General features: G+C 34.4%; 1 protein-coding gene across 1 annotated transcript in view; it reads left to right on the top strand.

Moving 5' to 3' along the window:
• LOC104617402 (sperm flagellar protein 2-like) overlaps positions 1–15,991 on the top strand; it is a gene marked incomplete at its 5' end in the record, with an annotated part of 50,760 nt that overhangs the window by 27,140 nt on the left and 7,629 nt on the right. Inside the window, 4 exon segments of the mRNA XM_010282716.1 lie at positions 7,899–8,005; positions 9,890–10,072; positions 13,246–13,338; positions 14,020–14,193. Coding sequence (XP_010281018.1) covers positions 7,899–8,005; positions 9,890–10,072; positions 13,246–13,338; positions 14,020–14,193 — 557 coding nt within the window.

Here is a 15,991-nt window from a genome sequence, read left to right as displayed (position 1 = left end):
ACATCAGAGAACAAAGAGGAATCGCCAGTTTCCAAAAATATGGCTAACAAAATACTCCTGGTTAAAATATGATGATGAAAGGGGAATAATGTTTTGTGCACCATGTCGTAAGCACAATGTAGATTTGGGGGAAAATATTCATAATTTTTGTTCTGGCACTGATGACTTCAAACTTGAATTTATAAATACACACCAGAGTAGTGAAGCTCATGCCTGGGCTACCTGCATGGAAGCTGCCAGTACTGCTTCACCAGGTACAGTTTCTGCTGAGCAGATGTTGAAGAGCATGAACTCCATAACATTAGGTAGAGTAGAAAATATTTTTAGAACATGCCATGCTATTGCTAAATCTGGTCGTCCCTTTACAGACCTTGACTGGATGTGCAAACTAGATGATATGAAAGGAGTGGATATTGGTTCTGTATTTAGAAATGACAAGTCGGCTAGAATGTTTATACATTTTATTGCTGAAGTAGAAAGAAGAGCTTTAAAAGAGAAACTGGAGAAATGTAAGTTCTTTTCTGTCATTAGTGATAGAGTCACAGACAGTACACTCAAAGCAGCTGCAGTTGTCTATGTACGCTTTGCAAATGAAGGAAAAGTCCATTGCCAAATTGTTGGGGTTCAACCTGTTCACAAAACTGATGCTTCAACTATAAAAAATGCAATTGAGGAAACATTAGAAATAAATCTTCAGCTCAGTCTGGAAAACCAAGACTGGTCAAGAAAATTAGTTGGGTTTGGAAGCGATGGGACTGGCATCATGGTAGGAGAAAACAGTGGGGTCGCTAAACTTCTGAGGGAAATTCAGCCCTGTGTACAGCCTGTGCATTGTTTTGCTCACCGCCTAAAGCTGGCTTACAAAGGAGCACTGAAAAATATTCAGCTGTACAACATCTTAAGCAATGTCTTGAGAAATATTTATTACTTTTATCATAACTCACCTCTAAATAAGAATAATCTCAAAGCCACGTATGAAGCCATTAAGTTACGTCCAGCTATTCCTTCTCGCATCGGAGGCTCCCAGTGGCTTCGTCGTCTACAAACAGCTCTACAAATTCTCCTTAAAGGTTATCCTGCAATTGTTCTACATCTGACTAAGGTAAATGATTTAAAATTTGGTTGTAACTTCAGGAAAAAGTAATTGCTGTGGCTAATTTTGGTCCACATACCTGATGCTTTCTTTTTTTATATTGATTTCCAGATTGAAAAAGATTCAAGAGCATCAAACAGGCAGAAAGTCAAAGGCCTTTTACACCTCCTTCTGAGAATGGAGATAGTCAGGTTTTCTCATTTCTTATTGGATGTCACCAATGTCTTCAACATTCTGTCATGTGTTACTCTGAATCACAACTCCTCCATTGCAGACATATTTGCAACCATGCAGTCAACGCTGGAAACACTCCACATGTATCAAACAAGGTCTAGCATTTCTAACAGCTGAACCATGATCTCTTAGAATATAATAAAAGAGTATTATATATTGTTTTGTATTCTGTATCTTTCAGAGCTGGTCCAAAGGAACGTCTGATGGAGACCATTCAGCACTTTCATGGTTACCAGCTTCTTGGAAATGGAAATATTTCAGCAGTACGAACCAAATTACTAAGTAATTTGGTGAAGAGGCTACATGATTGTTTTTGTGATGCAAGTCAAGATGTTTTGAGAGCAACTACTATTGGAAGTTTTAAACTATGGCCTGACAAAATGAAACAAGGTATGGAACTGTGACAGTGGCTATTTGAAGTGTACCTTCTAAATTTTTTAAAAACATAAAAATATGTTCATTTTCCCTCTGTTACAGAATTTGGTGAAAAGGAGGTATCTGTCTTGACTAAACATTATGAAGTCGTACTAGAAGCTGCTAGTGTGAAAATAGATGAAGTAGAAACTGAATGGAGCATGTTGAAATCAGAGCTCTATAACAGGTAATAAGAAAACTCCATTTGTGTCTGTTTATTAATTTATTGAAAAGGATTATGGAATTACATTTAGTGATAGTTATAATTTTACTTCTTACCATCCTTTTTAGATTTCAGAACATCCAGACCTTGACATGGGATTCAGTGAACTCAGATTATTCAAAGAAATATCCCAACATCCTGACATTGGTAGATTTGATCCTAACTCTCCCAGCAAGTTCAGCTGAAACAGACAGAGGCTTCAGTCAAATGAAACTCACCATGATGCATTTGCACTCTAAACTAAGGTCTGAAAATGTGACAGATCTTATGATAATTCAGATGAACTCTCCAGATATCAAAAAATTTGACCCCCAGAAAGCTATTCATTTGTGGAATGCTACTTGGCAGAAAAATAGAAGACTACAGGAAGATGATATGATGACAAATGAAAAACCAGATTACTCCTCTGAGTTTGATTTGGAAAGTGTCTCTGGAAGTGACTAGACGAAAATTGTTAGGTTTTGTTTCACAATGTTCTTGTAACATACATGGACACTTTAACAGAATACATTGCAGAGTTAATGAGTGTAAAATTTATGTTTTTTTCATAATGTATTATAATGTTAAAAGATGGCTTTTCTTTATGTTCACTGCTGAATTGACAGTAGATGCTTATATAAGCCCTTCTATACCTGACTCCTATAAATCTGACAACAATGAACAAAAATAATGGAGTACATTGTTACATTGGCAACGTGGACAGAGGGATGACTCATAACTTCTATCTGATTGTTTATTGCATTTAGCTGAGTCATAATACATTATAAGCACTGGAGTTAACTCTCGTCTTACTATCAGTCTTTACCAGTTCAGGAAGCTTCATTGATTTTGAAAACCCCGATTTTCTTTTCATAAATGTATGGAAAATCAGTGCATTATTTCTGTCAAATGATTTCTTGACCTCTGAATTGTGGTTCATACCTTCTCTCCATATCTGTATATATTGCCACTTTTTATTCTCTTGTGGATAAGTTTTGGCATGACCTTTCACAGATTTTTGTCAGACTTGTCCTTCATGAGACTTTCCTACAGGGGCAGAACAGATCCATTTTCCATTGCTGATTATTAATTGCACAAATTGGGCTTCCCATAACAAATGCCTTTACAGCCAGGATATGACTAATATACTTTACAGCTTGAACCACTATTCTTCCCTTTAAAAATGTTTGTGAGGGTTGCAATAAGAATGCTGTATTTTGATTTTTAATCTAGGAGCTGAGAATCGGAATTGTTCAGAGAACTATCTGATTTCATGATTTCATAATTTTACATGTTCTAAATGCAACTTTCTACTTGATAATTTGCAGTCAAGGTAAAGCATACCAGCAGAATGTATTTCTACCATCAAGGAATAAGCAATGATTTATATCAGAAGATAGATAAAATGAAATCATTAATGACCGTTCTTAGTTCTTTCAACAGTGATGAAGATGAACTAGAAATAATTTGTGAGAAACAAATGTGAGGTCATTCATCTTTAAATCAACCTTTTTCTAAATCAAGATCAACTCACTACTTTCAATATAAAATATCTAGTAACTGCAGAAGATATGCTATATATACACACACGTATACATATAATCTTATTTTGTGTGTCTTTTATATGTATTCATGCTACTTCTAGGTCTAAATAGTATATCAGAAATAGTGTAGGTTTTGAATGCATGCCTCATTAAGAGATGTTAGTCCACTCAAGTAGAGTTAATCTGTAGGGATCAGAAGAAAAGATCAGTATTGTGCATTATATGGTTGATTATAAAAGATCCATCATTGAAATATCTTTATTTGTGATTTCTCAAATAACAAAAATGTTTAGTTATACTTTACCTAGTAAGCAACAGGATATATATTACAGAGGGTACCTTACTAGATATGTGGCATTGCTAATTCTACAGATTTTCTCTTAAGTCACATAATACCAAGGTTTTCCCCTCAAAGTTTTCAAATACACTTTGCCCTTGGAAAAATGCTAGCAAAATCTTAGTATCATAACAAGTAGTTGGAAGGGGGTATCAAGAAGTCATCCATGTCTAAAAATGGGATCAATTTTAGTCAGACAATCTGTATCCAGTATTTGCATCTCATTCTTTTTTGACAGGCTTTTAAAATAGTCCATTGTAGAATGTGTTGTTTGTTTTCCTTAGTGCTTTGGTGTCCTTCTCATTGTGTGTTTTTTAACTACTATCTGAAATATTTTTGCTGCAAATAAATTTTATTTCTTATCATTCTTTCTTACTGCAGCTATGGATATGGGCTTATCCCTATCCTGTTTGTAATGTGATTTTAGCTGGAAAGCTGTTACTATGTTTTCTCATAATCTTCCTTTCATAGATGAAGCTAGCAGAATTCCCTCAACCTTGCCTCTCAGGACATGTTTTCTAAGCCTGTGATGATTCTTGCTGCTTTCTTCTGGGCACTCTTTAGTTTCCATACATCCTTCTAGATCTGCAAATTCCAAAACTGTATGCCAGCAGAGGTCTTAACAGCTGAAAAGAATGCAAGGATTATTTCCATTGTCTTCCCATGCACTTTCTGGTGATATTGTAATCTGACATAATTCCCAGAGCCTTTTCTACAGAAATTTTATGTTGGCAGTAAGATTCCCATTGTGACATTTATGTAGTCCATTATTTCAGCCCAGTGTAGTGTTTGGTATTTATTCTTAGCGGATAGTGTCCTTTTTATCCTAGAATACATCTACAATTTGTGAAGTGTGTATTAATTTGTGCAGTCTGTTTTCTCAAAGTGTTTTGATCTCTTTCCAGTGAAATTTACTTACTGATCTGACCTCTCTCCAATTTTTCAAAATGTTTTTGAATTCTGATTCTTGTTCCAAAATGCTTGCTATCCCTTCTAATTAAGACTGTTTCTACACATTTGATAAGTTCATTTTCTAGTCAGTGTCCTACATCATTCAGTAAAAACTGGTTGGCTTTGGTTTCTTTTTTTTTTCTTTTGGACTTAACAAAAAGATTTTGTAAAGAGCATACCTGTTTTGAAACCAGTCTTGTTACGTGGACAAAGCTGATTCTGGGAATTGTTTTCTCATTCTTTCTCAGAGGACATTATTGCCTTTTACCACTTGCAGAGTACCGTTTGCAGACACCAGTATTCTTTTCTCAGCACCATTTGTGTAACTGCCCACTCGTAGCATCTCTCCATGATTATAAAACATTGGCAACCCCTGAATTAAATTGATGAATCACCTTTTGTCTTGTAATGCAATCAGATATCCAAGACAGTTCCATGCTCTATAATATAAAAACAAATACATTAATTATAGGCAGATTAACTAAAAATAGATTTAGGGAAGTTATTCAATATCTTTTTTATATGCTTATGAGGGATTTCCTTTTTATCTCTCTCAGACTTCCTCATTCCTCTTAGGTATGTCATGAGGAGGAATTAGGTCACACTCATTTTGAAATTTTTGAGCTATTATAACTTTTTGAAGACACTTTGTAATTGTCCTACGTAGATGTTTCAGGAGGAGGTAGTAAAGTAAAAGAAATTACTGTACAGCACATCAGCAATTGTATAATTAATAGATAGAAAGTAGCTTAGCTGTTAATGAAAGAGAGGGTTGTTTCTTCACATTTACCACAGAGGAAGAAAAATATGTAGATACTGCAGATCTTCTGACAGTGCTTAAATATCTCACAGCAATTGATGTTTGCAATGGGTTTACATCAACTAATGTCAAATCTACCTGAAAACTATGTTCTAGCATGTGCTACAATCCAATCAAAGTTCTATAAATTGTGATCAATGTTTTAGACTCCAATCCTTTAATCCCATTATCTCTTGATTCAAATTCTTGAATTTTCTTGTCCCTTAAATGCTTTTTAGGTACGTTTTTGAAGTCATGTAGCCTCAGAAAAAGTGACATGAGGATATTAATAACATTTTAGAATTTTGTGCAGAAAAACAAAATTCAATTCCATTTTACGAAGCCAGAAACACATAGGAAATACAGGAACAGCATTTTTTAGTGTCATGTAGAGAAATCATAGTGGAATTGAACAGTTTAAACCATAAGATAATGTGAGAGAAAGAAGTTAGGTTGCCATAGTACAAGGGATTAGATGTGGAAAGGGAGATGTTTAGTAAAATATAAAATAAAACTTATGATAGCTGGGCTTTTCATGGTAAAGCACTAGATAATTTGAGACTGCAAATAAGATATAAAAATTCTTCCTGTTACTTTGATATAGAGTTTTCACTGGCTCCTTAGTGGGTCATAGCCTATTCTCCCCATGAATTACTAAGAATTTACCTCGTTTATCGAATCTTCTGTGAAGTCTCCCAATAATGATACTTCTGTAATGTAGGCTTTATTGTGCCGTATGGAGAGCATCTGATTCTTGTGGCTTGAAGCTCTCATCAAAATACAAGTTTCTGTTTACCTTAAAATTCTTAAATCAGTAACCCAATGTGCTTCAGTAAATAGTCTAACTCACAAAATTTTAAAAAGATGTTCTTTCTCAAAGTAGATCACTCAAAAACCTTCAAGAGGTGACATTTGAGCACTGTTATCAGTCTGCTAGTATTTTTGCCTAGCCTTTGTTTTCATGCTGAAATTTATGGTAGGACATAGGCTTCAAGTCCAGGTGTTTGTTCCTTCCTTCTTCCTGTCCCAACAGACTTTAAGCTTCCCAAATCTATTTTTTTCCTCTTCTTTCCAAGCTTATATACATATAGGATTTCTTTGTTGTATTAAGATGTGCTGAGAGGATTACTCCTAGTTTTCCTGATTGGAGGCAAACTGGTCTACAGAGATAGTAAACTACTAATTCAAATTGGCAACTTGATTTTAAATACTGACATTATGAAATTAATATTCAAATACATTCTTAATATTTCTACCACTTAAACCTTCCTCATAAATTTAAGAAATTTCCCTTCACTGTTCCACATCAAAGAAAAAAGTTTGCTAGCCATAGAATGCGCACAAACATGCCTTTTCAAAAAGGCAAGAAGTTTGGCAGTAAAAAGGAAAAAAATTAAGTCCTTCTGGGATGTCACTGATGGTGTTTGCTTTTAAAGGTAATCTGAAAACTTACGGTTTTGATGCTATGGAATTGATTATAATGAGACCAAATTAGTTTTGTCTCTCAAAATTTAGATAATTAGAAACTTATTTTACCTTTTTTTGTTGTTTAATGCAGGGGTTTCGCAGTGAATCCTCACTGAGCCAGCAAAGTACATTTCTGAAAGAAAAGACTCATGTCTGTCTGTTAAATTTTGGTGTACATAACTTTGTGTTTTAATACTCTGCATGAAGTTTGATCTTTCTATTTGCTTATAAGCAAATCCATGCTTATTTAAAAAAAGAAATAGGTTTTGTTGCACTTATTATTTTTATGTTATTATTTCTTTAAAATAAAATTGACAGAGCTATTTATAACTCCCACAAGCCAATTCTGAGAAGCTTTTTAAACAATTAAATTTTGTTTCAAAGTTAACAAACAATGGTCTGTGTTTTCCATCCTATTTTCTAACACACGTTTCCTTTCAGGAGTAGACATAGATCTATGATTGGTTAAAGTAGAGCACAGTGAAAGAAAAAGTTGGTAGGTATTCAATACACAGATATGTGTGTGATTGGTATTTAGGAACTGCTTATTAACCCTCAATGCAGACTGTGTGAGGATGGGCTAGTGATCACAATATAGAACAGGACAAGTACCAAAAGAATTGCACTGTATTGCAATATTTGACATTTTGCTATTAGACAGGCCACACATGGTTTATTTTAAATGAGAAATTTTATGTTTGGCTTGAAAGATACTACCACTATCAATAGTACATAATAGCAAAATAAATAACTTTCCCATATGGCCGTTAAAATAAAAAAACAAATTTCTTTTAACAGCAGAAGTCTATTTAAAATGGTAAATATAATTTTTTCTTATATTGATTTTCTTTTATTAGGTTTTATACAAAAGAAAGTATTTATTGACATTTTTATTGACTTGATTAATTTGAATCTTGGAACAAATTGCCTTCCTGATATCTGGCTGAACTTAACACTTCCAGTTGTAAGTAAGTTAACTGTGATTTTAATTTCAAAAGTATTGGTTTGTGTAGAAGATGCAGCATTGTGCTTACTATGATAAAGTCAAGAATATAACTGTTATAGGGCATTATCAGTTTTTCCTTAAAATTCTTGCATTTTAACTAGAGAAAGAAAGATTCTGTAAGCCACTTTGCCAGAAATAAAATGGTTTTGTCAGCACTATATTTATTTACGATTTTCAAATTATATCAGTTCCTTAGACACCATTGAAAATTCATTTCCAGGAGTTAAAACAAGACTGTTTATTGTTCTTTGTTCCAAGACAGGAAGATAAAATCTGGAGCTGTATGACCTTAAACTTATATATCCAATATTTTAGATTTAGCAACATGAAAAAATATAATTTAGTCTTTGCAAATCTTCCATCACTGATATCTCTGATTAATTTTACTTTCAGATGCTGCTGGTTAGCCTACGGGATGAAAAGTTTCATTTGTTTTAAGCATATTTTGATAATTATTTCTGACAGTCAGCCATGATTCACATTAAGATTTTAATTGCATTTTACATGAGGGAAACAACTCTATTCAAGTATTCTTCACACAGACAAACTCAATGAATAAACCATTTTAAAGTTTTTGTGTGATGGATTTCTGCTGAGTTTAGTGAAAACTAAGCACAGCTGTCATCATCAGCATATAAAAATCTAATCTTAACACAGGAAATTAATTATATGGGGAAAACTATGAGTCAAACATTTATTAATAGACCACATGTGCATGTATCCCATGATTTTTATTCTCTGAGAACCCTTAGTGTTTATAAGTACTGTTTTTATTTTAGTAACAGAATTTCCTTTCCTTAAAAACACTATTTTAATATGAGACTTTTAAATTTATAGTGAAAGCAAGAACTTACATATAAAAGGAAATGCATGAAGCATAAGCTAAGGTATATATTTATTCCACACAAGCTATTCTGAACTGAACTCACCATTTTGTCATTGTGTGAGTTAATAGAATTTCAGACAAGTTTTCAAATTGTAATAAGCGGTACTGTACCTGCCAATGTTAGGGCATATGACATCTACAGCATTACCAAAATTGTCTCACTCTGTGTTGCCCCAGGCCTTATTCCTGTAAACACATTCCTTCTCAACTCCAGTTTGGAGCAAACTAGTCACTTCCCTTGGCAAGGACATTTGAGTGTGGGGCAGAAGGTAGAGTAGAGTAGGGTCTCAACACACCAGTACTGCAGTAATGAATTGTGCCAGTTTTGTTCTCTCTGGCAGATACAGCCTTCACGGTGCTGTGCCGGGAGATTTTGCATGTATTCTCCTACTTGTGTTCTGCTATCCACATACAACATCTTTGGTGGGAAATAGGTACATGCAGAAAGCTGCAAAGCAGCTTTTCAATTACTACTTTTTTCTAACTGAAATAATGCTGGAGCAGAGAAAGCCATGTGGTGGACACCTGTAAGAGTAAGCAAAATAGGGCCAAGGCACAGGCACAAGCATTTACTGCATTTTGTACTCATGCTGCTAAATTGTCAGTTCAATTCTTAGCACTCACAGATGGAGCATGGTTCAGGGGTTAGCATGTACTAAGGGCTTTTTATCTCATAGGCAGTTTAGATACAGGCCCCTAATTAGAGAGTCAAAGTATTTACTTAGAGGAATATCCACTGCACATGCCAAGTGCCTTAGTGGCAGACAGTGCTCAGTGGCCTGTTTTGTTTAGTGTATCACTAAATTGTCCTTTATACATTTATTGTGTCATTTTTGAAATCTCACTGCAGAACCTTGTCCATCCTAATCAGGGAAAAGACCTAAGGATACATAGTATGTAGAAGGTGTATGTTTACGCACGCATGTTTAACAGTATTTATTATTTTGTTTTTATAGTTACAAAATCTGGCATCTGCATTCATAGTGAACTCAGAATTTATTGACTGGCGCAGATTCTTGCTAGCAGCAGCACAGCCCTGGCCAGTGCCATCTGTGACACAACTTCTCAAAACACTACATAGCTTCAAGTCTGTTGATGTAGCTGGATCAGGCTTTGTTACACAGGAGTACTATATGCAGGTTATAATTCCTTTCTCTTTTGAATAATATGATTTTGTTAAACTCTCTGAATTGAATTATGTATTACTGGGTTTATTCAAGTTCAGAAAGTCAATCTGAATTTTAACTGGTTTTTTTTTTTTTGAGGATGCTTTCTAGTGAAAATAGTCTTCAGGAAATTGAAGGCCTAATTTTGAGTGCAAATCCTTCCTGCTCTAAAGAAACTATTCTGTGAGCACTTTGACTACTATTAACCTGTTTGACACTGTATCTATAAGACAAAAAATTTGTTCTAAACAGAAATAAGTATTTAGATTGGGGCTCACTGGCTCTACTTTAAATATTTCTAGAATTTTTCCAGTGAGGAATTCTTGCAAATGAAGATTATTTTTATGACCTTGAATAGATGGAAAATTATAAAATCCTTTGATCTATTCTTTTCTCTAAAGACAACTTCTATTTGAACTGTCGTGTAGTTCAGTAAGGTTTTTCAGGAAGCAAGTTTCATGAAAGAGTATTAAGAATACATTTTTCTTCTTTCAGCAATATACTGCTCATTAAGTTTTCACTTACTTTTACTTTGGATTCTTAATCATACTTGGGATGACTCTTTTAATGTGTACATTGTATACATGCATACCTATATATACACATATATATGTAGGTATATATGTGTATGCATGTATACACAAACGTTCTACAGTTCTGTCAGTTTATATTTGTTTGGTGATATAAAAATAAAAACCTTTGTTATTCCAGAAGTCTGTCAGTTTCAGAACTACTTAGATTAATTTAAAAATTCCAAGAGTGCCTGCCAGTGCCTACCTACCCCAGCCTTGCAAAGAAACAAATGCTGCAAAGCCAGAAAACCCACAAAATGTGCAGGTCTATCTACATCTATTTCTCTATTGATGTGGTAATTTTTACTGAAGTGTGAGAGTTTAAAAATAAGCTAACAGTTACAAGACATGCAGACTGTAAATGTACATTTTTAACACAGGATCCTAGTTCAAATATAATAATAACCAAACAATTAATTTACTCACTTTAGGATTGGAATTGGCTCACATTCAGTCAATGATAGCAAAAATGCAGTGGTGTATACCCATTTGTTTATAGACCTACATTCCCTTAGTTCCTCCAGACTTCCATGAGAGTGATGAGTCTGAACCTACAGTCTCATTGAGTTGCTTGAAGACTAAAAAGGACTAAAAAGTTCATAGAAACACAGGTAACTCCACAGCTGAAACTCCTTTTTCAAAAGAGCACTATATAGGTAGGCACATAACTAGGTGCTCAAGAGAATGTTATGGGAACCTCCAAAGACCATCCAAAGCAACTCAGTTCAACATTCGGCATTGCTCTGAAGATTTTGCTCTGCAACCAATTCATATTGCAAATAAAAATTGTAATGTCTATCACTTCCATTTCATGTTTGAAAATATAACCAAAACTTTCTTCACTTAAAAACCTCCTGAAAACCCTGTGTATTTGCTGTATATGAGGTCCTACAGTTCATGTTACTGACAGTACTCTGGTTCGGAATTTTTCATATACAATTATGAGAAGAACAGGAAGAGAATTTTTTAGACTGAAGTAAACTTTAGTCCTCTAATTTCAAATTAATTAATGAGGAGCATCTGAATTGTTTATTGTATCCATTTAGAGTAATTTATGGCAAATTTTGTGAGGTCAATACTTGTTTCATTTCTTTCTTATTAATTTCTTTCTTGAAAAAATTATGATTTGTGTTCTGTGGAACATGGTGCACTAGAGAATGAATGAGTCAGTACAGTCCATAAAACTAAGGAAAGAACAACAGCTGAGAGTTAGTAAAATAATTGTTCATCAATTGCTGTTATTGATATTATATCATCGACAGCAAACCATCTGATATATTTCTGGTAAAGATCTCAAAGACAACATGAAGTCTATTTTCTTGATGCTAATTTTCTCAGTTTTATCAGCTAACTCACATGGAGAAAAAGCAGAAAATTAGCTTTACTGATTTGTTTTTCTTTCTGAAAATCTATTGGAAGGTCCCGCTTTGTCCTGTCTCATTGTCTTGCTTTGTAAAGAAAACACATAATAATAATGCAATATTTTATATAGTCAAGAATATAGTAATACACCCAAACTGTGGAAAAGCATGTTGCTAATGAAATTTTTAACTTTGTTACAATATTTTAACTGAATGTTTACACTGAAAGGCTATTGTATCTCTCACTAACATCTGTGATTCATGTATTAGTCTATTAATATAGTAAGATTTTTTCAAATGTTAAAGTCTTTCAGTAAAAATGGAAACAAACTTTAATCTCTGTTTAATACTGAGTCTTACATGCATTCAAAGTGTCATTAAACTTTATTTTATTTTACTGTCTTAACAAGAAACTATGACAAGAAATGTTCATTGAAAATAACAGGAAGAACCTTCCACTGGGAATTTGAGGGTCCTCTATCTGCACCTGTACTAGTAAACTACACAGTGCTAGGGAACATCCCCAGGTAGTGGTACTCAATTGTCCATACTGTGACATTGTTTGCACAACCTGGCATGATTTTACACGGGCCACGTCGAAACAAGTGAGTTTTTCTGTAGGCAGTCTCTTCGTGGTCATCCTGGTTTAGAAGGTAAGTTCTAGCTGATATTTCCTGTGTGTTGGGTCTTGTGTTGGAGAACTGGTTCTAGACCCTTTTAATTTACAGTTGTAGCTGTAGCTCTGTAGGCAGTACAGGACACTTGGTCTTGTTGTTGGGAGGAGGCAAGCATGGGAAGAGCTGGAAGGACATGTCTCTGTCCTTCATTATGCTGAAGTGCGTGGACAGTTTCTGCCAAAAGTACAGCTAGAACAAAAGCAATGTGGTAGCAAAAGATACCCTAGAAGGAAGAAATCAGAACACACATAGAAATTCTGCATCATATTCTGCTTCTGGGGCAGTGTAGGTTTACAGCTGCCTTGTTAATTTTCACTTTTTTCAAGAGCATAGAGTTTTATCACACTCCATTTTCAGTAATTCCCAAAGTATCTGTTAGAAACATCTACTTCATTATTCTGATGTCATTGCATATTAATAACAAATTCAGCTTGATTAAGTCCAGGAATTAAGCTCTTAGTAGTCTGTCTGTTGAACACTTATAGAGCATAAAGGCCACTGTATTTTAATGTGTGAAATTACTTCTTTTTTGCCAGGTTGGCTTGTGGTTTGATGGAAATGAAGATCCAAGTGTAACAAAAAGTTGCACAGAAACTTTGCCTTTAGATAGGCTGAGACAGCTCATAAAGGTAACTTTAAAAACAGGTATTTTGAAGAGACCCCTCACTATTCTAACCCGAGAGGTTTCATTCAAAAGTTCATTGGGTCTCTTTTTTTTGGTAACTACTGCAATGTTTCAGTGGTTTTTGAGGTCAGGTAGTGCTTCAGAATATGATTTCCATGCATAAAAACCTCAAAGTTGGGAATAATGTAGAAAGGTATCTAGGAATTGTCCTTCAGTGTTCTAAATCATAGTCTACTCAGAAAGACTTAATTATTTCTGTTCTCCCTTGAACCGCATTAATTTTGCTATACAGTAACTAGCATTGTAAAGAATGGGAGGCAAAGGATCCTTCCATCTAAGCTTGTGGAATTCTCCATGGAAGGGAAATAATAGTGTGATCTGAATATAAGAAAATGTTTTGGACCTGTTTGTCCAAAATAAGTCCATAATACAAGATTTTACGACTCCTCCTTGTTCTGTGGAAGTCCTCAATCTAGAAAAGGAGATACTACAATTTCTGTTTCCTTCAATGACTTGGAGACGTATGTGATTTATCTTGATTTACACAGCCTCAACACATTTTTAAAGATAAAATCACTTATCAGCAGTCATTATTTTATTTCATCCTTTTCTCCATGGTCTTTGATTTGTATTTGATTAAATTCCAATTGTAAAAATTAATTTACATATTTTTGTCCTTTTGTAGTTTTTCTTCACTTTATTTGTTGATACCGGAAAAGATCCTGCTCTGCTCAACTATACTGAGATGCTACTTTATTTTGCTTCCCACTCTGATCCAGTTGAAGGTGTTTATAGAGCACTTAGCGTTGCCACTGGAACATATATTCATAGGAAAGGAGAAGCTTCTCTTCCATGTGTGGTAAAATATTACAGTAAAATATTAAAGAATAGTAGTGGTGCTTGCAAATTATACATTAGCTAGATATCTGTATATTTTCTTATCCTGGGTAGCTCCAGTCCTCAGAAGTAGTCCCACTGGCTTCATGGGAACTCTGCAAATAGTTCCACTGACTTTGGTAATAATACTCAGTAGTACTCTTGCAAAAGTCTGAAAATTTGCTTGCCAAACAATTATAGAAGTTTAAGATATTTACTGGTAGCTGCTCCTTGTACAGATAAACGGAGGACATTCTTTGACCTAATCTTAGACAATTAAGTCCAGCTGTCAATCCCAAGGAATTAGACTGTAGTGTGACTTACAGTATTGTTGTCTAAATATAAAACCTGATATTATTGCTGGTCTTGCTTTCTTTTACACTATGTTTCTTTGGGGTATTTATAAATATATGCACCTTCGTTGTTATTTTAAATTGTTTTGCTTTACCTGTAAGGTAAGAAGGATTAATAATTAATAATTTGTTTCATATGAAATATCTTTTAAAAATTATTTTTAGAGCCATGATGAACTTATTGTCACATTAAATGAAGCTGGGCTTTTGAACATTGTTAGTATTTCTAGATTATGTTGTTATTTTTAGTCTCAAAACTGCTATTAGTGCACTGCATGCATCAGTTCCTTCTTATTGAAGTACAAGTAATTTTCTGAGACATAAAATGTACACACGTTGGAAAGAGCTTGCTCTTCTAGCTAATAAAATGTTTCACTATGCTGTCACAACCACAGTGACTCTTAACATTTGCCTAATACTTAGAATACAGTTGTGCTTTCCAGAAACAGTATAGAAAGGGCATTATTTTACCACACAGTGTAATCCCACACATATTCATAATTACATTTCATCACTTCAAATGACAAAATATATAATTGTACTCCCCTGTGTCTGCTTTTATTTGGTACAACAGAGTTTATGTGCATGGGAGAGATTAAGACAATTTCCTTTTCACATTTCATAGAAAGAAGGAGAGCACAGAATGCTACCAATTAGATGGAGTAGATCTGAACTTAGTTTCCCACATTTCAGTGGAAAGGTCTAACTCTCATATCATTGGATGTAAAGCAACACAACCTTTTCCCCTCCTTACGGTTTTCTGCTTGCTTTGATCTGTTTGGTTGGGACTTTTCTAAGATTGTAACTGCCTGCACTGGCATTATCACCTGTATGTCAATGACTTCTTAAGGGTTTGACTTCTTAAGGGTTTGACTTCTTAAGGTTGTGAGTTATATTTACCTTCAATCTAAAATTAACAGTGTGTCTCTGAGGAGCAAGAATAATGCCCATCCAACCTGAGAATTTCCTCATACTTAGTTTCCCACTCCATGTATTGGCTCTGTGAATCTGGGCTATATCTGATGTATGTCTCACAATTATATGGACAGTTTGTGTGCCCCATTCATCTTGGGGAGTCCCTTAGAAACATAGAAACATCTAAGAATTAGGTTCTAAATGAACACCTTGCATGTGTGGATCCTCTTTGACTTTATAGTAATCTTTTATAGGTTGGTTCTCAGAATTTGCAGGACTGATAGAACAATATTTTAATCATTTCTTTGTTCTTAAACCTTGTGTTCCATTTTTATACACTTTAACAATAATGTTGAATACAGAAAACAGAGAACAAATAAAATCCTGTTCCACCGAAGTGAACGAATTTTCGCTATTGGCTTCAGTACGTCCAGCATTTCATGCAGGATATTTCACAACCACAAGGGGGCAAAAAGTACGTTATGAGTTGGTATCTTGTCACGTTTCAGTCAA

Source organism: Phaethon lepturus, unplaced genomic scaffold, assembly GCF_000687285.1.
Source record: "Phaethon lepturus isolate BGI_N335 unplaced genomic scaffold, ASM68728v1 scaffold3802, whole genome shotgun sequence".
Lineage (NCBI taxonomy): Eukaryota > Metazoa > Chordata > Aves > Phaethontiformes > Phaethontidae > Phaethon > Phaethon lepturus.
Note: the sequence above shows the minus strand (reverse complement) of the source record. Positions and strands in the feature narration are given on the sequence as shown.